This window comes from Neopelma chrysocephalum, unplaced genomic scaffold (genome assembly GCF_003984885.1).
Source record: "Neopelma chrysocephalum unplaced genomic scaffold, ASM398488v2 Primary Assembly neopelma1_97017, whole genome shotgun sequence".
NCBI classification, from domain to species: domain Eukaryota; kingdom Metazoa; phylum Chordata; class Aves; order Passeriformes; family Pipridae; genus Neopelma; species Neopelma chrysocephalum.
The window spans coordinates 3,087,545-3,109,299 of NW_020925659.1; the positions used below are offsets into that span (position 1 = coordinate 3,087,545).

General features: G+C 41.2%; 2 protein-coding genes across 4 annotated transcripts; one reads left to right on the forward strand and one right to left on the reverse strand.

The window, feature by feature from the left end:
* Positions 1-1,141: 1,141 nt before the first annotated feature.
* On the reverse strand, positions 1,142-9,990 carry LYRM7 (LYR motif containing 7). 3 transcript variants are annotated; one of them, XM_027670998.1, is made up of 6 exons: positions 9,656-9,867; positions 7,563-7,657; positions 6,919-6,991; positions 6,227-6,297; positions 4,136-4,217; positions 1,142-1,768 (listed from the first exon to the last, which is right to left on the reverse strand). In XM_027670998.1, the coding sequence occupies exons 1-6, from the start codon at positions 9,711-9,713 to the stop codon at positions 1,692-1,694; spliced, it is 456 nt and encodes a 151-aa protein (XP_027526799.1). In that variant the 5' UTR covers positions 9,714-9,867; the 3' UTR covers positions 1,142-1,691. The 3 variants fall into 3 exon arrangements, with proteins under 3 accessions (XP_027526799.1, XP_027526801.1, XP_027526800.1); XM_027671000.1 differs by lacking the exons at positions 7,563-7,657; positions 9,656-9,867 and adding an exon at positions 9,874-9,990; XM_027670999.1 differs by lacking the exons at positions 7,563-7,657; positions 9,656-9,867 and adding an exon at positions 8,067-8,096.
* A 3,012-nt stretch (positions 9,991-13,002) lies between these two features.
* HINT1 (histidine triad nucleotide binding protein 1) lies at positions 13,003-16,913 on the forward strand. The gene is made up of 3 exons (XM_027670996.1): positions 13,003-13,176; positions 15,714-15,818; positions 16,574-16,913. The coding sequence occupies exons 1-3, from the start codon at positions 13,066-13,068 to the stop codon at positions 16,736-16,738; spliced, it is 381 nt and encodes a 126-aa protein (XP_027526797.1). The 5' UTR covers positions 13,003-13,065; the 3' UTR covers positions 16,739-16,913.
* Positions 16,914-21,755: the final 4,842 nt, after the last annotated feature.

Genomic DNA, 21,755 nt, shown 5'->3' on the forward strand with positions numbered 1-21,755 from the left:
CCAATTCCAACATGCCATGGGATGTACACCTCAATGGTTATATAATTTGCCAGTCTTGCCAGACTCCTGTTTAATTATTTCTGCTTACAAGTTAGTCACTTTTGCTTGAGGCAATGCTCTGTTTTCTCTTTACAGTTGCAACTACCTTCTGTTTTATCTCTCTTGCATGCCCCTCTCTTAAGCTCCCTATGGGGACAAAAAAAGTCGATGTAATCAGGCTGCAGAGGGATGGGAAACCTGAAAATACCTTGTCCTTAGGGAAGTAAACAACACCAGGGGCCTTGAACAGGACATGCCCTACAGACTGAGACACTGTAGTGGAGCCACCAGAACACAAGAAATAGCAGGAACTGCAGTCATTTCACTCTATCCCCCATCATTTGCCTACTGCCTCCTAGCTACAGCGCAGGGAGCATCAGTGCAATTGCAAGAGGGTTACTGGCGGCTGTGTTCACTGCTGGCTGCCCTGCCCACGGTAGCCAAAAGCAACAGTTTCAAAGAAAGGAATACTTACAACACCAGCAGGCTGTGTGAGGAAAAGGGACTGGATGAAGGCACTAGTTTCCTGGTTTACTCAGTCAGTGAAGCCACATCAGGACCCACACAGATATGCAATTTTGACATCTTTGAGGCTTATTAAAAATAAACAGGATCACTGGGACTTGGAAGAGAGTTGGGAGGTATTACTGGACTACCTCACTCCTGTGTGAGGCATTTAGATCCTAGTATGGTGCCTGTTACTGGCTTCACACAGGCAAGATTCTATGCAGTTGTAGCTGGTGCCGATTAAAATGGAAGTAAACAGCTCATTGTGATGAATTCCAAAAGAAGCAAGTAAGACTCTAAGAAAAAATGGAAGTGATTAGGGCTTACTAATTAAACTCCTCATACATGCACTCTAGGAAAGTTAGATCACTTGCAAGTAACCAGCAAGGCTCCTTTTTTAGAAAATGCCTCAGTAAGTCACTCAGTAATCACAAGTTCAAATACAAACCATAAATTCATAAACCATATGATCTAAGCCAACATCCAGATTGTGGCTCACTTCTCTTGTTGTGCTGTCATCTGAGAACTCAAACCCTAACATTCCTGCTCCTGCCAAGGTGCATGGGAGAAGAAAAACATTACACATGCTCTCCCATCTGTAAAATAAAAATAATTTATTCAGATAACCCTTAAGAACTCTCTCAAGAATCTCAGTATATTAGTGTACAATTAATGACCACTTCAGAAATCATGCTTTTGGTGCAAAGCATAAATTTTATGGCAAGCGCCACAAGATGTTTTTTCATTACTTCATAGCAGCCTACGATTAACAAGAAACTTACAAATAAATACTATCAGGATTAAAAACAGCATTTAATTTTTATTTAGCTTTGACAAACTGTGGATTGCTAGGAAACAATCTCTGTCTGATAGCTGTCATAATCAGAAACCTTCCTGGCTGAAGTAACACAATTTAGCAGTGTACTTTTAAGTTCTGTAGAAATATCAGTATCTTCCACAGAAGAAGTGCATGATGATATCACAGCACTCAATAAAAACGGTGAGTTGACTTCAGTCTCTGTTTTCCTGGTAACAATATTTAACTGTTTTCAAAATTTGGCTTTAAAACAAGGATACACTGTTGGTTGGTTTTCAGAGATGTCATGACAGGATATTAACTTTCTGGTGAGAGGGACATATTTTCCTCAGGATTCTTGCTTTTTTGTTGGTTTATCTAAGTAAGGAGTGTTGTCTTGTAGAAGATCTTTCCTGGGTATAAGCACTGTAATAGAAAAAACCCCAGTAAGACTATAATGTTACGGAAAATACTATTCCAAAGTTGTTTTTACACAAAAAAACCCCTAGGATCTCATGAGGATCACGAGTATCTGAACTTTGGGTTTATGGTGAGGATCTGAATGAGGATTTGAACTTCTGTTAAGTGTACAAGCAGCATCATGACTTCTACCTAAGAAAAACTAATGCTAAGATTTTTACCTTCACTTGGTCACAATAATGCCTTCCCATTTTTCCTTTTAAGAGCACTGAAAACTTTAACAGCACCAAGGAGCCATAAAAAAAGGCAAAGCCTTGCAGTAACTCTTAGCAGGAAAGTGAATGGCAATTTTATCAAGCCTGAGTCATGTTTACTTCAATAGTTTCAAAAATTAATACTGAATTTGACTTAGCCTGCTCCCCCAAGTCCTGGAATCTGATCTGTACTATTTATCCTGTCACACCTGTTTTAAAGGCCAAGAGGAAAGAAAGCATTTAGTGAAAGTTATTGCCACTATATTGTCACAGAACTGACTACACTGTCACAGAAGTGCACTGTGTTAGGGTTTGCCTAATTATACACCATTTTAACCCCTTCCTGACACCTTAGTTCTTGCTGTCTAACTTGTCAGAATCAGCTTGTCTTTTTTTCATGAAGTGAAGGAGCTGTGTCATGTCAGATTTGCTCCAGCAGCAAAAACTAAATCACAAACACCTGAAATCACTGTACTTTGACTACGCCAGGCGGCTGCAAGAGATGCAGTAAACCTGCAAAACTGTGTGTTTGTGTGTGCAATGAGTAACATGCTGTCCAAAGTGCACTGATATCCCTTACCTTATGAAAAAAACCCCTGATTTTCTTGAGGGTATGCTCTTTTTGCATCTAAGTACTGATACTGATGCATTTAATAAGTTTCTAAGAGCTTTAAGTAAAATTTCCATTACATTTCTCTTAGATAAAATCAATGGGAGTACAGGTATGACAAAACATGTTGATCTACATGCCTAGAACAAATACTAAAAAAGACCCAGAACTGGATATAAAGTATTGAAAAGTAAAAGTACAAACAAATAAAAATTGAAAGGAGAATTTTTAACCTTCCTTTTCAAAGCTAAGTTTTGAACATACATTGCCAACACACCAAATCAAAATCAGCACATACTGCATGTCTGATATAAAATGTAAGCTCTACTCCTGTCAGCTTAATCAGAAATTAAAGCAAAATGAAAGGACTGAGACATTTGTATACTACCAAGTAATGTAACTAAACATTTAAAAAAACCAGAAAATTTGTCTAATATAACTAAGAAGCTCCTAATTGAAATTGCCTTCTCTTTAGTAAGAAAACCTCAGTCTATTTTTTTCTCAAAGATTTACTAATGAATCTCAACATGACTGTACACCACTGTGCCTCAAATTCTTTTTAGAGGATAACAGTGCCCTGTGAACTGATTCTGTGACAGCACAATAATTTAATTGCACTAGGGAAGATGTTCCCCCTTGTTTTTTTTTGTTCTAAGACAAGTCTTCAGCTTTTTTTCTTCTGTAGAAGACTTGACACTGGTTTAGACATCTTTGGGCTTCATCACAATTGCCATTTTAAAGTTAAATGCTTTACCAAACCTAGACCTCACAACTGCTAAAAAACTTTACAGAAAACACTAGACACAAGTGAAAGAAAACAATGTACTCAGGTGAAGATTTTCCCTATTCCCTACCACACAGTTGTGTGCTTTCTCTAGTGTTTGACTGTAAAATAGAAGAACTACCAAACCAGGAATCAAAATTTCAGAACTGGATCGACTTTGCATCAAGGCCATCATTGCGTCACGGATCTTCCACAGCACAACCTGAATCTGAAATTGTTGGAAAAAGGTTTTGGGAAAGAACACTCAAATCCTCAAAAAGCTGTTCTATGAACAGTGTACACACTGCACTTGCTAATTCTCCTCAGGCAGCTTCCACCCACTTGGCAGAGCAAGCACCTACACACAGATACTGTGGCTACTACATTTACACACACACACTGACTAACCTGTACTTGCATGCTGACCTGCTACCCAATTGCTGTCCCTCCTAAGAGTTATAGCTGGTTAAATAGTCATAACTTCTTCCTCTCATCAGGGGCATTAAAAGTAGTCACCGCCTCTTTTCCACCAGCCTCCGTATTTCAAAGTATTTGTGTAAGAAACTTTGTACCTTTGAAGCCTCCACCTGTCCTAGGTGGTGACATTAATCAACAGCTCACATTAAGTGTTTGGGCAAAGAATAATACAATTTGTCTCATTATCCCTTTACTTATTTTCACATTCTGTATTTATTTACACAACTATAACATTCTTAAACATCTTTTTAGCATGCAGACCTACTCACCTATTTTGTCAGAATCTGTATGAACTGCCTGAATAACGGAAGTTCTGAGAATCACTTCAACATCTGAAGCTATTTTCAGAAACTAGAAAAAGGAACAAAAAGGCACAGAAAACACAACAGAGTAATTTACATTATATGTGATTATTCCTGAAGATATTTTCCATACTACACGACTATTCAAATAATAAAGCCAGTCAGTTCTATTATTCAGTTAGCTATCTATATGCAGCTTTTGCCTTGGGGATCCTGGAATAATTTACAGATTGATATATAAACTACTCTGATACACAGATGAGAGAAGAAACTTCAGCTCAGTAACATACAGCAGAATATACAATAATGCTGCAAACAAATAAGGTAAAATGCAATTACAGAAACAATTAACTAGCTTCCAATGATCAAAGACACTTTGAATGCCTGAATAATATTTGCCCTAGTGAAACAGCAATCTCATTCTTTTAACACTACTGCTCTTCAAATAAGGAGAAAAAAACGAGGGAAAAACATGACAAGAATTAAGAATACTGAGGTTTCACAGAAAAGCAGTACAAGAACAAGGCACTACCTAAGATTAGCAGAGGCATTAGTATTTGGCAAAAGGCCTGGAATTCCTTCCCTCATTAAGACGATAAGCTGAAGCACCCTTGTTGGTTGTTTTGCTGTACCATTAAGAGAACCTAACGTTTGCATGATACTTGTGTCAGAAACAAATGAAAGTGCACAAGTGAGACACTTCAGGAGACATGTTTATACTAGAAAGTAGTGTGAACCAACAGAAGAGGATCCCTGCAAAGGTTAGAGCTCAAGACTTGACATCTACACTGCATTTCTTCTCATGCCTTTCCCTTTTAAGGGTTTGGAGCAGGTATCCTGTATATCATTTGATTCAGTTCTTCTGCAACTGTCTATTCAGTGTGTGTATAAAAATATATATATATATATGTATGTATTTATAACAAATCTGACAGCTTCGGTGATGTTCTACGAGTGCGTAGTTGGGATGAAAGTCTGGCATTTCTTTCACTGACACATTTAATCAAGTATCAACTAACCCACATGAAAAAGTTACACGTGTATTTTGCAGGTTACCAATCCTAAAAAATACAGATTTAAAAATTACAGCAAGTATTTTTCCTGAGCATCTACTAAAAAAACCCCCCAAACCACATAGCTGAGCTGATCAGATACTGGGAACACAAACACAGGGTATTACTACTGGAAGCTGACAACGAGCAGAAATGCAGAAAGTCCTAACTAAATGGTCAGGACTATTTATGTTACTGTCCAGTGGTTGGTATGAGGAAAAGGTTTACATTTATTTCTGCAAGGGATGAATGGAGGCACTTTTGTCCAACCAGCGCCCAGTGACAATGTAAATACAATCTGTTAAAAGGCTGAATGACAAGGACTAAGTTATTCACTCTGTATAGATGTTAAGAACTAAAATCACCTAAAATACAGAAGTTTCATATCAGGCCTCAGTAAGTTTTAGAGAAATGACTCAGTAAAAAGTGTAAAGGTGAGCAAAGGTAACTAACTTAGTGAGTTAACAGAATGTTCTACTTTTAATGCACCATGGGGAATGAAGAAGCAAAAAATCCCTGTAGTATAATTAATACCTCTATACTACAGTCAGTCATAATAATTTTGCTGTTTTTTGCCTCCCACAAAAGATGCTGACTCATTTGTGATCTGCCAGTAACTGAGCAGATTTAATTTCTCTGTATCCTTCTGTGCTTGTCTACACAATGGCCAGGTAAACTCAAGTGACCACAGCTCAGAAATGTTACGAGCAAAGTATAAAGTATTTACATGAAAATAGCAATTGCAAGCATTTTCCCCATAATAATCATGTTGAACTGTCAGAAGACACTTTCTACTTATGTATTTTTGTATGTGCAAAAATTCTCATTAATACCATTGGAGGTATTTATATATTTATAAACAGAGATCCATGTAGCAGCTTTTTCAAACTAAGCTGGCTCTCATGATGTCTCAATGTACCTCCACTGACTTAAAGATTCTTTAAATAAAAAGGTCATTTATAAGTATTCTTCTGCAAACTGGAAAAAAAAAAAAGAAAACAAGTACCTCATTTATCTTCTCCTCAGATGTCTCGTCTTTGTTATTTCTGAATTCTTCATTTATCTTTTGTCTTGCAGCTAAATAAAATAAACAAAAAACCTAAAGAGTGAACAAAAATCGTATCCCATGCTTTTCATTGCCTCAAAGCTCACAATCTTAATTCCTTTATTCCACCTTCCTGTGACAATCCGCTTGAAGTATTTCAATTAAGATTTCCTTGCAATTCATGTGATGTCATATTTTAAGTCAATTGGTACAGGAATAAAATAAGATTCCCTATCTAGCATTCTGAACTATATAGGGAAGCTTGTTTACCAAAAAAAACAGGACTTATCCCTTGAGGAGAAACCATACACAGACAACTAATTCAAATGTTCAGTACAGTTAAACATGCTTTGGCTGGACTGAAGAGAGGAAGTTTAAAAATAAAAGAAAAAAAAATCTCCCAGGAAGATTAGCAGGGTTCAAAAAAAGAGATATTTCCCTTACAAAATATGGCTTGAGTGCTTGAATCTAATAACCATTTTTTTGTTTCAAATTGAAGGATCTCTGGTTACTTATTGCAAGTTCTCCCAATGATTACTTAAAAATATGGAAAGGAATGATGTAAGGAAAAATTATGTTAGGAATTCTCTGTGTATTTGGAGAAGAAAGGTCCACAGAAATACAAGTAAGCACACACCAAACAAGCATCTCACCTTCAAGGGCTCTGGTATCATTTTTAAAAACTTCTTGCCGTGTTCGGTGTAACAACTTAAAAAGCTTCAAAACCTGCCAATACAACAACAATAGAATTAACTTGTTTGCTAGCAGGATTCTCAGGTAAAATTAACATGTTACAACTAAAAATGTTTTGGTCGAAAATTCATGTTATTTCCATTTAATACAGAATTCAACAGAATCAAATCAATATCTAAGATATTTTACTTCAATTCCTCATAAAAAAGAAAACTTGCAGCCAAACTAGATGTGAAGAAATCAAAATCCTAGACATTTCAAGTTCTGGACATTTCAAATTAATCTAAGATGCTAGCATTACATTCCTAAGTAATTATTTGGCATGATGGGTATATAATCCTGAATATACACGGACACAAACATATTTATTGTGCGGGTGTCAAATAAAGCCAACAGAAATGGAATAACGCTAAATGACAAGTTACTTGAAGGTACTATCAAGGGTACCTCAGTGGATATTCTCCAATTATTGAAAAAGGCAGAAACAGAGATAACTATAGTATTCTTACACTTACAAACCAATTTGAGAAAAGTGAATTTCAAAAGGATCTGAAAATGTGTATTAACTAATTCAACAATTATTTTCCATGACTCTGTGCGATACCTGGGCATAATTTTCTACAGGTGGTGTGGCAGAACCAACAAAAAGCAAAGTCCTTCCCTTAAATACAACTGCCAGGTCAGCAAACAAAAACTTCAGTAAAAGCAAACACTCAAAAAATTAGGACTTAAATGTAGAGAGGACACACCTCAATATGTATGAAAAGGAAAACCCATGAGAAACACAGCTCACAGGCATGTGGTTTAGGCTGTTCACTCACCCAGACTACAATGAATTACAGAAATCCTCAAGTCCTTATGAGACTTTTTTGGTGTTTGTCAGAGACTGAAAAGAATCTCTGACAAGCACCAAAAATCCCCACCTAGTCTTGACAGCAAGATACCTTTTGAGGCTCCTTCTAGTACTTCCTAGCATGTTTTGGCATCTCTAGAAGGCACAATCCAGGTACTTCATAATAATATTAAATTGTTTTCTCAAAATTAGTATTCAAAAAATTTCTTAGAAGGATATGGAGGAAATGCAGGGCTGTAACTGTGAAATAACCACCTTCTTTATCAGCATGTTCTGTATGAGCTGGAGATGCAAACATGACTGTCCCCTAAAAGTAAAACGCAAATAAAAATATCCTGGCAGGGCCCTGACAAAAGTGTTGTCTCTGCTTTAAGTCTGCCAACATCAGAAATGGTAATCTTCTCTGAAAGCTACTGTTTTCAACTGATGTCAACATATTTTTAGATTTTCAAGCTAAATTCTCCTCCTTCACTCAGCTTCTCACGTGGCCACACCTTGAGATAATTCATCCAGAAGCATGCACACACACAAAGATAGCTTTTAGGAAGAGGAAAAAGACATAAACCGGTAAGTACATGCAACTTTCTAGTTCAGTGCTGCTTCTTTAACCTACTCAACTTTAGTGCTATCAAAGGACAACTTCAAATCTCACCTCACCACGTGGATTAGACCACATCGTAACTTTTACTGTAACATGTGATTCAGCATGCTGAGAAGTATATGTAACTGCATAACAGATCTCTCTGGAAAGAGGGCAAATTAGTGCATTCTCAATTGCACAAGAGTCTCACGAATGTTCAAGTAAAAAACCTTTTGTCACTTTCACAAGAATTAGAATGAGTCTTCACAATCAGTTAAATCAATCTCAGCAGAAACACATAAAAAAGAACAGGGAGCTGCTAACTCCTTTTCAGCTTCTGGGGTGCTTAATAATTAGCAGCTGAACAGAACCATGTTGCCTTTAATGGCAACGTTCCCTAGAGGGGCTAATCTGTGGAAAGTAAACTCACAGAATTAGAACGCAGCAAATAAATTTTTTTCCTTTGTAGATGTATTTTAATAGATTTGACTAAATTACTTCAGGACATTCTGAAATATTTCTACCCTGTAATCTTTTCACCATCTTTGTAAATACTGAATAAACATTACCAGTGGTTTTGTGTCAAAGACACGTACGGTGAAACCTGGAAGTCTTTTATGGTTATTTCGAACTCTCTGATGAGCAATTTTCAGGCACCTTCCCACCCTCATAGCAGTTTACAGCTTCCTCACAAGGGGAAGAGGATGGGCATCTCTTCTCTGTGGTGACCAGTGACATGTACCCAGGGAATGGGGTGTCAGAGCAGGTTTAGGTTGGATATTAGAAAAAGGTTCTTCCCCCAGAGGGTGGTTGGGCACTGAACAGGCTCCCCAGGGCAGTGGTCACAGCACCAAGCCTGACAGAGTTCAAGAGGCATTTGGACGATACTCTCAGGCACATGGCGTGACTCTTGTGGAGGCTCCTATGCAGGACTAAGAGCTGCACTCGATCATCCTTGTGGGTCCCTTCCAACTCGGCATATTCTTACTCTGTTTCTGCAAACCCCTCCTGGGCAGTTTTCACCACCCCAGCCACACAGCAATTGCACTGGATGACCTTGATCAAGACACATTAATGCAGAATCCTCTGACCTCACCGGCCCCCCACTTAAACACAGAACTCCCCCAACACCTCAGTGCATCAGCGCTCCCAAACCAGGCTTCGAAACGCCGCTGAAAAAGGTGTTCTCGAGCCTGACAGTACTCTACACCGCACATACGGAAAGTTTAAATATTTCTTCACTCTTTGCTTTTCTTCACCTTACCCTCACGAGTCGCGCTTTCCATGCATTTTAACCTCCGCTTATCCCGCCTCGCTTCCATTTCCCACAGCGGCCTTTGCGTGAAAACCCCTCCCTTCCTTTCCCTAGCTTCGCGTCCTCCTTGTCCTGACAGTCTTATCTCTTTTGACTCCTACAAACGCCACAGAGCTCCAACCCCGCCCGGAGAACTCCCGTGAGTACATGAGGTGTGTGTGACTCGCCTGCCCGCGGCTCCCCATGGCGGCCGCCGTCCGGGGGGACGGGCCGGACCCGGCCCGGGAAGGGAGCGGGGAAGTGACGAAGCCGGGAAGTGACGGAGCGGGGAAGTGACGATCCGGGAGGAGAAGGACGATGAGGGAGGGGCGATCCCGGAGGTGCCGCGCCGGCTGCTGCCGGTGCCGCCGCCCGTGCGGTTCTTGGATGTCTCCGGTGAGGGAGACTCCACGCCCTCTGTGGGCCGCCTGTTCCAGTGCTCGGTCACACGCACAGTGAAGATGTTCTTCCTTGTCTTCAGGTCGAGCTCGCCGTGCATCAGTTTCTGCCCGTTGCCACTTGTCCTGTTCCTTGACACCACTAAGAAGAGCCTAACCCCTGCTTTAGGTGTTTATGCACATTGATGAGGTCCCCCCTCAGTTGCCTCTTCTCAAGGCTGAACAGGCCCAACTCCCTCAGCCTTTCCTCGTAAGAGGGATGCTCCAGTCCCCCACCCTTCCTCCTTGCCCTCCGCTGGACTCGCCCCGGGAGCTCCATGTCCCTCTTGTCCCAAGGAGCCCAGAACTGGACACAGCACTCCAGATGTGGCCCCACCGGGACTGAGTAGAAGGGCAGGGTCGCCTCCTGTGGCCTGCTGGCGATGCCCTTCCTGATGCACCCCGGGACACCACCTTATGTGACTCCCGGGGAGGCTCCTGTGCAGGGCTAAGGGTTGGAATCTATCATCCTTGTGGGGTGCCTTCTCCTTTCCCAGAGTATTTTTTTCACCTTTACAGAAGGAAAAGTGTGGCTACAGCTCCTTGTCTCTGCGCTTATCCCTGGTATCTCAGGACGTCTCCGGTTCCTAGGTACCCAGCTGTACTTAGAAGGAGCCAGCTGCACTTTCCAAGGACACTTTTTGTTCCCAGGATCACAGCTCCCAAGCTTGGCAGGCTTTTTCCTCTGCTGGTGTTTTCCAGCAGGCATTTTCTTTTGTTCAGTCATTTTCTCTTTCTAGTCAGGTCAGTTTCTCGGCTGCTCACATCAAGCTCCCCACAGCCCTGCCCTGCCTGAGGGACCAACCCAGCCTTGGCCCAGTCATACCATGGCCTCGTCCCACATCACCCAGCATTAGCTAAAGGCAGCATAGAAATTTTCTGTGTAATCAGCTTTACTGCTCACTAGATCTCTGGCTTCAATACGTAGTCTATTTAATTGTTTAATTGCAATTACATTGAAAGATAATTGAAAAAGCGAAACACTAAACTATTACTCAGTAATTTTCACATCTTTATTAGTTATTTATTAATTATTAATACTTAATCATAAGCACTTATTAAATACTTATCTTGGACTATGTGCCCCATAAAGAAACTCATTCTGTTAGCAGGAGAAATGATGTTTATTCATAGATTTATTTTCAGGAATAATTATTGTGAATGAATGAATGAAACTCTTTGAAAAAGACCTTGTTTTATTCCATATAGTATAAAATTTACATGGTGAGACAAAAATATATGTTGAAGTCAACTATATGAAATAAATGCTTTTTGCTTTTTCAAACAAACTTCTAAAATTGTCTCTTTGTGTCTTCTCGTAGCACAAAAATATGCTTTCTAGACTGATTCCACCGCAGCTCTTGGAACTACTTAAAGTACACTAGCATGTGCAAATGGATCTTGAACAAGTATTTATATGTTAAACTCTTTAATCTGTCTAGCTAGTAATATCAGATCTTCTATTCTTTCACAAAATATGTTTAATTCCTGAGAAAATAAAGGAAGAAAATTAATCATATATTTACTGAATAACCACGGTTAGGCAACAATATAAATCAAAGCAATTTGTCCCAGAAGCACCAATTCCATCCTTGTTTTAGTTGTCATAAAGCTCCAATACCATCTGTAGGGCATACACATGTCAAAATAAGCTAATCCAGAACTACCAACTGAGGAACAGAGTATCATCCCAGTGTTTAATGAGCTTTACCAGAGCTTTGTTTAGGGTATCTCAGACTATTTCAGAGTTATTACCAGAAATATACGACAAATTCCGCTCTTCTTGTAACAAGTTCAGGTAATCGAATGTGGAACCATATTAGGTTTAATCCACTTAGCAGTATTTATCCCCTACCTCCCTCCAGAATTCTTTCCTGTGAGATTTGTGTCAAGAGGCAACTACATGTAAATGTCTATATTAAAACCTTCCTAGACAAAGCTTGAGGGGAATCAATCTATTTTATCTGTGAAGTTCAGAATATCATAGAACCATGGAAAGGTCTGGATTGGAAGGGAACTTAAAGATCATCTAGTTCCAACCCCCCTGCCATGAGGAGGGACACTTTTCATTAAACCAGTTTGCTCAGAGCCCTCTCCAACCTGGCCCTGAACACTTACAGGGATGGGGCATCCACAATTTCTCTGGGTAACCTGTTCTGATGCCTCACCACTCTCACAGTAAAGAATTTCTTCCTAATATCTAGTTTAAATTTGCGATCTTGCAATTTGAAGCCGTGAAGCAGCACAGTGAACTTGGCCTCGTTAAACCACGTGAAAAGGAAACTTTGTTGTTACTTTTTTTTTTACTGCTCTTTCATTTCTCCTATTTCATGACTGCTGTCATATCTATAAAAAAAAGCATTTACGACCAGATGTATGGCTGTGCAACATTGTGTTGTCCTCTGTAACTTACTAGTAACATCGATTAGCCTGTTTCATGGTTAGGAAATTACTCGTGTGCAGGAGGGCTGGCACATTAAACTGCTCCTCTACGGGAGCCATCCCAGCAGCACCCGAAACCCGCCAACTTGCACGGAAAAGCCTAGCGGCAGCCCTGCCCAGAACAGTCTGAAACGGCAAGTCCCAAGAAGTCACACAGACACTCTGGTTGGATTTGACAAGCAGTATTTCTCGCTGCAGCAGCCTCTCCTGCGAGCGCACTAACTCCACAGACGCATCGCACTTCACAGCGCTGATCCCTCCGCGGCAGCCGCCGACAACCGCGCCCGCGGATCCCTCCGCGCCCCGCGGGTCAGCGGGAGGGCGGGCGCGCCAGCGCGGTGGGCGGTGACGCGCGGGAAGAAAGACAGGCGAAGCCACCAATCGGCGGGGCGGGCGCGGCCGGCGGCGCTCCGGCGGCCCAATGAGCGGGGCGGGGGCGTGGCTGCAGGGGCGGGGGCGGGCGCGGTGAGGGCCGGCGGGAGCCGCGCGCGAGCGGCCGCCATGGCGGACGAGATCAGCAAAGCGCAGGCGGCGCGGCCCGGCGGGGACACCATCTTCGGGAAGATCATCCGCAAGGAGATCCCCGCCAACATCATCTACGAGGACGAGCAGGTGCGCGGCCCCCACCCCCCCCTCCGCCGCCCCCCTTCTGGAGGGGGCCCTGGGGTGCCGTGGAGGCGCTCGGGAGCGCGGCGGGGCGGGCGGGGCGCTCCTTCACCGTCCCTGCAGCTCCGTCGGGCTCCCGGCCAGGGGATCAGGGTTCTCACAGCTGGCGTGGGACCGTAGCCGCGAAACCTGAACCACCCGTAGGCAGTCTCCGTGCAGGCTCCGATCAGTGTGCGCCGTAACTGGGGGCTTTTCCCTGTCCCTCGTAGCCTCACAGAGGTTGTGCAGCTCCACCCGCCAGGCCTTGGCTGCGAACCTCCGGGAGGCATTGTTAGGGGGAAAATTTAAAGAGAATTGGAGCTTTTTCAAGCTCTTATTAAATAGCGTTGGTCATCCTGCGGGCAGCAAAAATCGGTTCCAGCGGTGAGGTGGGACTGGTAGCCTTCAGCGATGCTGGTGCATCACAGCGTGCTAGAGGCTAAATGAAATAATTAATGCAATCATTATCTCCAGGCTGTAAACTAACTAGTATTCAATATTCAATGCCCCCTTTCCCCCCCCTTCACATTGAAATGCAGGAGGCATCATTAACAGGGTCTTTTGCTTTTGCTTTTGAAGTGAAGGGTTATTTTCAGTGTGGAATGCAGACTCGCTAAGGATGTCGGATCCATATGCTTGAGAGAGTCGATACAGAAACGTTGCAGTTGCCCTCTTCTCTCAAGAATATTGGAAATCTTCACTGCCTTCTGAAAATCACGCTTACGTTGCTGCTCTGTGTTTATGTGAGGGTGTGCACTCTTTCTTTACCCGGGTCAAAGCTGCGAGAGGTTTTTCTTCAGCTGCAGTGGCTACTGCAGAATAACCAGAGCACTCTTTGATTGACTTAGAGCATATAGCTCACTCTTGACAGCCATTAGTCCAGAATATTTTTTGGAAGAGTAATTACCTTCAGCGCCTTGGTTGATTTTTACCTTAACCTGAACAGAAATGTAGAATTTCTTTTGGAGTTCAGTTGACTAATGGGGGATCTTTTAATTAATTGTGTAGACTCCATCAAGGTCTTTTTAAATATGGCTGGAAATGTTAAAAGGAGAAGGGTAAAGAAGTCTTTTAATCATTAATTGACATGCAGAGAAAAGGGCATACCAAAAAGTACAAAGTCTCTGTGAAATTATGCTTTATCACTGTTGTTCCAGTCGAATCTAAACTTGCTGAACTGAAGATTGGTTTACCATGCACTCATGGACTTCCTGTGATTGTGCTTTTTGCTCAATACTACTTCTGTTTTTTGTCCCAAAGAAAATTATTTACGACCGGTCTTCTGTTCTTTAAATTCTTTGACACAGTTTGACCATTTGCATTCTGCCTCTGCATGGGCCATGTATAGTAGAAATACTGCTTACAAAGTGATCAACTCAAAGTAAGATTTGCTTAATTGTGTGCAAATTAGTTTTGTTCATCGATTATTTGCTTACTGTCCTTCTCTGTTTGGGAGACATGAGCGGTTCGTCAGAGATTCAAAAGTGGGTAGTATCTTCTTAAATAGAGATGAAAGTATCCAGGAAATAAATATTTTGAAGAGTCTGTGTGTTGTTAAGTGTGAACTCTCTGTGACATAACCAGCGTTACATGTGAAGGGTAAGTAAGAGGTGTCCTTGGACAGATGATGGCAGAGCACATGCTTGTGCCTCTGCAGATTGTCCTGGTTGCAGTAGCAAGTCCCAGTTCTGTGGTTGGCCGTTTGTACAGAGACATAGCTTCCTTTTATCTTTCTTTGCTTTCTCTTTTATTTCTCTTACCTATTGGCAAATTCCTAATTTGAGATTTATTTGATATTGTTAGGTGCTGCTTTCAGTTTCTGATTGGTAGTAATTTTGGTATTTGCATAACTTCAGTTGAGAATCAACCATTCAGTGCAGATAGTTGTTCATATTTCAAAAGTGATGCCTGCCCCTCAGTGTGGGAATGTCTGAAATAGAGCCATTCTTAATGCATTACTCTGAAATCTTTTTCTGAAATAACTGGTGCTGTTGAGAACAGAAGTGTAATATAGCCTCAAATCACATAACTTCAGGTTCTTTGGAATTGCCTTGCTGTCTTTGGACCAAGGCAATATTCAGACATAACTGGAAGATGATTAACAACTGTTTGCCATTCATTTTATTAAATATGGTGTTAATAAATATTTGAAATAAGTGTAAATGTACTTTCTGTAGGCACACCAACAGCTTTATTAGATGTTATGCATATGTTGATATAATAAATCATGTACCTGATTGCATTTAACCTTGCTGAGAAGACTATAGCTTTTAAATGGAATAGCAATTTTTTTCCATGCCAGCATGTCTTAATAAGTAGTGTTTTGTGTTTAGAAATTAGACTATGTAGAATAATAAAACACTCAAGAAAAATCAACATTTCTGCTTGTGTTTGGGTTATCTGATAATCTGCATATGTGTGTATTTAGGAGGGTATATTGGTTTACTGAAACTCTTACCTTTCTCTGAGAGAAATCATATTTTAATTGTTTGCTGTTCCTCCAGTGCCTCGCATTCCATGATATTTCACCTCAAGCTCCAACACATTTCCTAGTGATTCCTAAGAAGCCAATTGTCAGATTGTCTGAAGCAGAAGATTCTGATGAATCTGTAAGTACTCTAGAAGCTTTCTCTACACCAAGCCGTGCCTCTAATTACCTCACAATGTAGTAGGTTCTCCCCTTTTTCCTCTTGACATATCAAAGAGAGAGAGTAGTTTTCTGATGCTATAATCATTGTTCTCTAACTTAGAATGATAATGGAGTTAAAGTTTTCCAGTAAAATTAGTCATAGAAAGAAAAAAGATTTCTGTGTGTGTATTTGCCATGCAAAATGAATTGGTATTTATTATGTTATACTCTTGATGTCTGTTTTCATGGTTTACAGGCAGTAGTACTTTGGGGTTTTTAGCAGGTCAGAGGTGAAGAAAAGGAAAGTTAGCTGAGAGGTGCTGAATATGTCATTTGTAACTATAAACATCAAGCTTAAAGATTTTGCAAAGCTTTACATGGTAAGATAAAGTTTCTTTTCCACCAGAATTATATATGTTGTCTGAAGCAGTAATGGGGGCTTTAGCCATAATTTGGCTTCTGTGACACTTTTGTAGTCTGTTACAGGCTGGCTTGAAAAAAGTTTGTAGCTCTATTTCCCCCCTATATTTTGCATAGTAAGTCTTTATAGTTTTTCTTGGAAAATGTCAGTTGCAGTCAGACAACAGTTTGAAGAGCAGTGGCTGAATTTCTGAGAATTATTGATTCTCTGCTCTTATTCCTTCCCTCCCTGCCCTTTTCCCCTTTTTATGTGTTTTCTGCTTGTTGGTTTTTTTTTCCCTTTTTTTTTTTTGTTTCTCTTTCTTTCTCTTCCAGCTCCTTGGGCATTTAATGATTGTTGGCAAGAAGTGTGCTGCTAACCTGGGCCTGACCAATGGATTCCGGATGGTTGTGAATGAAGGGCCTGAGGGTGGGCAGTCTGTCTATCACGTACACCTCCATGTTCTGGGTGGCCGCCAGTTGGGCTGGCCTCCTGGCTAAGATTTTTACACCACAAGAGCTCACTGCATGCGTACAAGTTACCACCGAATAGATTTAACATGTTATCCATCAGTCTAGCCACTGTTAGTGTATTGTTTTTTTTAATGTGTGTCTACAGAGGGTATTAAATGCTCTGAACAACATTCGCACAATAAATTTAAAGCATGTGGGAATCGTCTCTGTCTGGTGTGCCTTACTTATGGGAACAGTTCTGCAAGGTGAAAGGATGTTCTCTGGCATTTAAGGTTTCGGTCTGCTAACAAATGTTCTGTAGATAGTGATTTGCCGTGGCATTTGAAACCTGGAGGTGCAGCTGAACTGCTTAGCAGACTTTCATGTCTCTTGGGAAGAAAACTTGAAAGCTTTTAGAATGTGGTATGTAAATATTCATAAAGCCAGTGTAGGCTGCCCCTGAAATTTTTTTAGAAAGTGAAATTCAAACATCCTGTGCAAGGCTTGTGTCAGTACAGTGCAGTGTGTTGGGAACATACAGCTCCTGTTGGAGCTCGCTCTCAGTGGCATTATAAGGCTCCATTTTTCCAATGAAAAGGGGCAAAACAATAGTCTTAATGGCAGCTGTCATAGATCCATAGTGCCTGGGTACCTAACGTCGTGATTTGGATCAAATTGAGGGCTTGAAAATACTGAACTCTTCTAAGATGCTCAAGGCATTTCATCTTGGCATGTAAGCAGCGTGATGTATGTATATACATTTTAGATTCCAGATTTTAGCACATTTTGTACTTCAGTGAACAGTAGTTTCTGTGTTGCTGCGTACAGTTAGTTTTTCACGCAACGTCATCAGATCTCCAAGGCAATAAATTTTCTTGCAGTTAGCGTTACAGCTGTGTCTGCCAGTGTAACTACAAAACAACTGTTCTTTCTGATAAAATTAAGTCACAAGTAAACAGTTTTTATGACAAAAAATACTTGAAAGCCTCTAGGCAGATGCCTTGAGAAAAACTGGGTTATTTGTGAGCACCAAAGGTGTTAAAGAAATGTGGGAGTGTAGAGGGTGGACAGGTAAGGGTGTGAGTTGTGTTTTCTTCTCAGATAACTAACAAGTTCTGCAAAGCCATTTGAATTCATTCAACTTGTAAGTATTCTGTAAGTACCTCTGGATGTCCTGGCCCTTGAGAATTTTTGCCCCAAGATGTGACTTAAACTGGAAAATCAGGTAGTGCTTCTGAAGGTGGCTGATCTGTACTTGAATTAGGAATAAAAAGGTGGTTCTGTAGTGGTAGCCTGATGGCGTAACTCCTGTGTAACCTGCATAGAAGAGGAGAAGAAAACCTCCCAATCCCCAGAGGTACAATGTCCCTGGGCAAATAGCTGAGTGTGCATCACAAGAACGAGTGTTGATTCTGTGGCTGGGTGACGACTCCAGTACAGCTGCTCTGTCCTGTGATTTCTAAGGCCACTTAACTAAGGAAGATACGTTAGCTGCATCACAGGGAGGCAGCAAACTTCATCATAGTAAACACCGAGGAGGTGGATATGGGAAAGCAGGATAATCCTACAAATCCTTTGACTCTGCATTACTGATGGATCTGAAACACTCACTGGAAGATGTCTTCATCTCTGCTGTTCCACAGGTAATCAAATGTAGTTAGATGACAAAAGCCTGTGAGCAATCCAAGGACTTCACCTTTATTTAATCGTCATGAGCAGAAGGTGGAAACAATTTACATGCCCTAAATACAAGCTAATGTATAATCTGAAATTGAATTGCTGAAGTGTAATACCACTGTTACATTGCTCCCAATTAGAGACAACATGAGTGTCCGAGAGAGAGAGCTAAACTGCACTGTGACATTTAAGTCAGTTTCTAAAATGTCAGATACTGAGTTTGAACAGGCACTTCCTAGGTATGAAATTTTGCATTACTTTAGTTATTGAGCTGCCCAGTCTTGTTGAGCCAAGCTGACCACATGTGCCCATACAGTTCTTGAAAATCCCACGATGGTAACTGTTGCAGGTTTGGCCAAATCATCCTGAGTGAGGCTACAGTTGTCTTACTTTCTCCTTTTTGTTTGGTGTTTTCTTGTGTGTTAGTACTCATTTTTGTGGACCACATTGGATTTCTCTCAAGATCACTGTGTTAATATTTTATCTGACTATGCCTGTGGATTTAAATAAAAAGCTCTGTTTTCGTCCTTTTTCTTTTCCAGTTATTGGGGGAAAAAACAGCCATTGCAACAATTCCTTTTACTTCTTAACAGGCAGGAAATGTCTGTGATGAGCTAGGCAGAATTTAATCTTTTTTTATTGTTATTTCCAGTTACAAATTTCTTTCCTTTTGACAAACTGTAATAGTATACTCTAACCAGTTCATAGCTGAGCTTGAAAGAACTGGCGGAAAGTCAAAACCTAGGCTAATGCTGTTGGGCAGAGCTGTTTGCCAGTTTTGGCCACTGGGTATGTGCCCTGTACCTATCATAGAGGATTTGAAAAGGAAATGTGGGTTTCATTGGACTGTGATGTGCTTACACACCATACCTGGGGTAGTTACAGGGCTGCCAGGTGGGGAAAAAAAGTCTAAAATGTGGGATCTTCTGTGTAGAAGTTGAAGAGAGAGAAGTGATTTAAGGAGGGGCCACTGCTTTGGGTTAGGATCATGACTCTTTGGGAATGGGAAACTTGGGAAATGTCTGGGGATCCAGCCCCTTTGAGTGGGAAGTTTCAAGAGAGCAAAATTTTCTGAGAAACATAAAGGTCTTGAGAGAAACAGCATCTAGAGATTCCAGAGAAAGATACTACCTCTTAACTCATGGTAAAGGAGAACCAGCAATCCTGCCTGCAAATGATTAAAAGTGTAAGTATTAGCTGATAGGATGTTGGAAACCCAGAAATACCTATAAAGACAGTTGGACTGAATGGTCTTGGAGGTCTTTTCCAACTTTAATGATTATGATTCTGAGATGTGACTGAGTAGATGTGAGTGTGGTAATTTGGTGTTGCTAAACTTGCTCAAAACACAGCCTTACTGGAGACAGCACTTTGAGGATGTGAAGGGTAAAGGGACAAAAACTGAGGCTGGAGCTGTAGTTCCTGATGCCTTTTTCAGGAAGGGTTTGTACTGTTGGCTTGGCTGAAGGTCAAGGACCAGTCAACCTTTTGTAACTGAGATTTCAGTAGCAGAAAAGACTCACAGTTGAGAATAACTAACTATACTCCAATCAGTTAGTTTTATTTTGTTGTTGTGGTAGCTGTGCTTCTGTCAAATTTTCATAGAATGTAACCACAGAATCATAGAATATGCTGAGCTGGAAGGATCCCATCAAGATCATTGAGTCCAACTCCTGGCCCTGCACAGAATACTCCAAGAATCACACTGTGTGCTTGAGAGTATTGTTCAAACACTTGAACTCTGCCAGGCTTGGTGCTGTGACCACTTCCCTGGGGAACCTTTCAGTGCCCAGCCACCCTCTGGGTGAAAAATCTAAACCTCCCCTGACTCAGCTTCATTCTGTTTCCTCAAGTCCTGTCACTGATCACAAGAGTGAAGAGATCAGTGCCTGCCCCTCTACTTCCTCTCCCAAGGAAGTTGTAACTGCAATGAGGTTTCCCCTCAGTCTCCTCCATGATGAACAAACCAAGTGTCTCAGCTGCTGCTCACACGGCTTCTCCTCCAGACTCTTCACCCTGTTCCTTGTCCTCCTTTGGACATTCCCTAACAGCTTAATGCATTTCCTATATTACAGTGCCCCAAACTGCACACAATATTCCAGGTGAGGCCGCCCCAGGTCAGAGCAGAGCAGGACAATCCCCTCCCTTGACCAGCTGGTGATGCTTTGCCTGATGCCCCCAGGACATGGTTGGCCCTCCTGGCTGCCAGGGTACTGCTGGCTCAGATTCAGCCTGCCACCTACCAGCATCCCCAGGTCCTTTTATGCAGTGCTGCACAGGGATAAAAAACAGTATCCCCACTCAGCAGTGGTAAATGACCTTGTAAGAGACTAAAGTTTTATCATCATAGTAAGATTTAAACTACAGCATGTGCCATGAGTGGAGTAACAATTCCAGAGGCTTAATTTCAGGAAGGAAATGTCTATGGGGAAAAGGAAAAGGAGAGGTGAGGAAAAAAGATTGCTTTCTTACGATTGTATATTTCCAGCATTGTTGTATCTGGGTCCTTTTCTGAGTGCTCACGTGTAGAACTCTGGAGGTGAAGTTGTTTAGCTCCTGAGAGTGGTTGCTCCTCTATGGTTCAGCTCTCTATTAGGACTCTGCCTCTGTGAAATAACCCATTGCAAGCCAAGGGAGGCTCAGTGCCTTGATTTGCATCAGAGCTTATCTACCTGTCCATAAAATTTCTGTACTCTTGCACAGAAATGAGGTTCCAATGATCTGTGGTGACAAACATAACATCACAGTACTTACATATGTAGTCGGTTGGTTGGAATGCATTCAGTGGTTAGGTTGCAAGTTGCACTGCTGCTTATTAATAATATTAGTTCTTTATGATGATAATTTCTGGAAAGGGATTTAACTTGATTTAATTTTTAGTCCAAAGGCTTTGTCCCATAAGTTGTGTTTGGATCTTAGTTTAGTTAGAACACTTGGATTGATGCTTGACAGAATTAATCACTCGTCACTGCCTTTTTTGCAGTCAGAAAAATCTCATTTAATTCTTAATATTGTGGGGGTTTTACCATTTAGCAGCACAGCAGCATCCACAAAATTGCTTCTATTTTTATTCACAGTGGAGCAAACATGCATTTGCTTTTCCAGCTGTGACATGAAAGCGTTTGAGTTTTGAATCAGAAGATGTGAAATAAGTGGGAGTCATGGTACAGTTCACTTTCCACTCTGAGGCACCTCTCTGGATTTCATCTCAATCTCCCTGGAGACTCCAGTTATCATCAAATCATAAGCTAGCCTAGGGCCTTCCTCTGTTATTTCTGCACAAACAGAATGGAATTTCAGCTTCACGGCCAAACAAGATGCATCATGACTGTAGTCCAGTGCTTAGAATGCTTATTTATATTCAGTGAAGCTTAGCTTAGAGAAATGT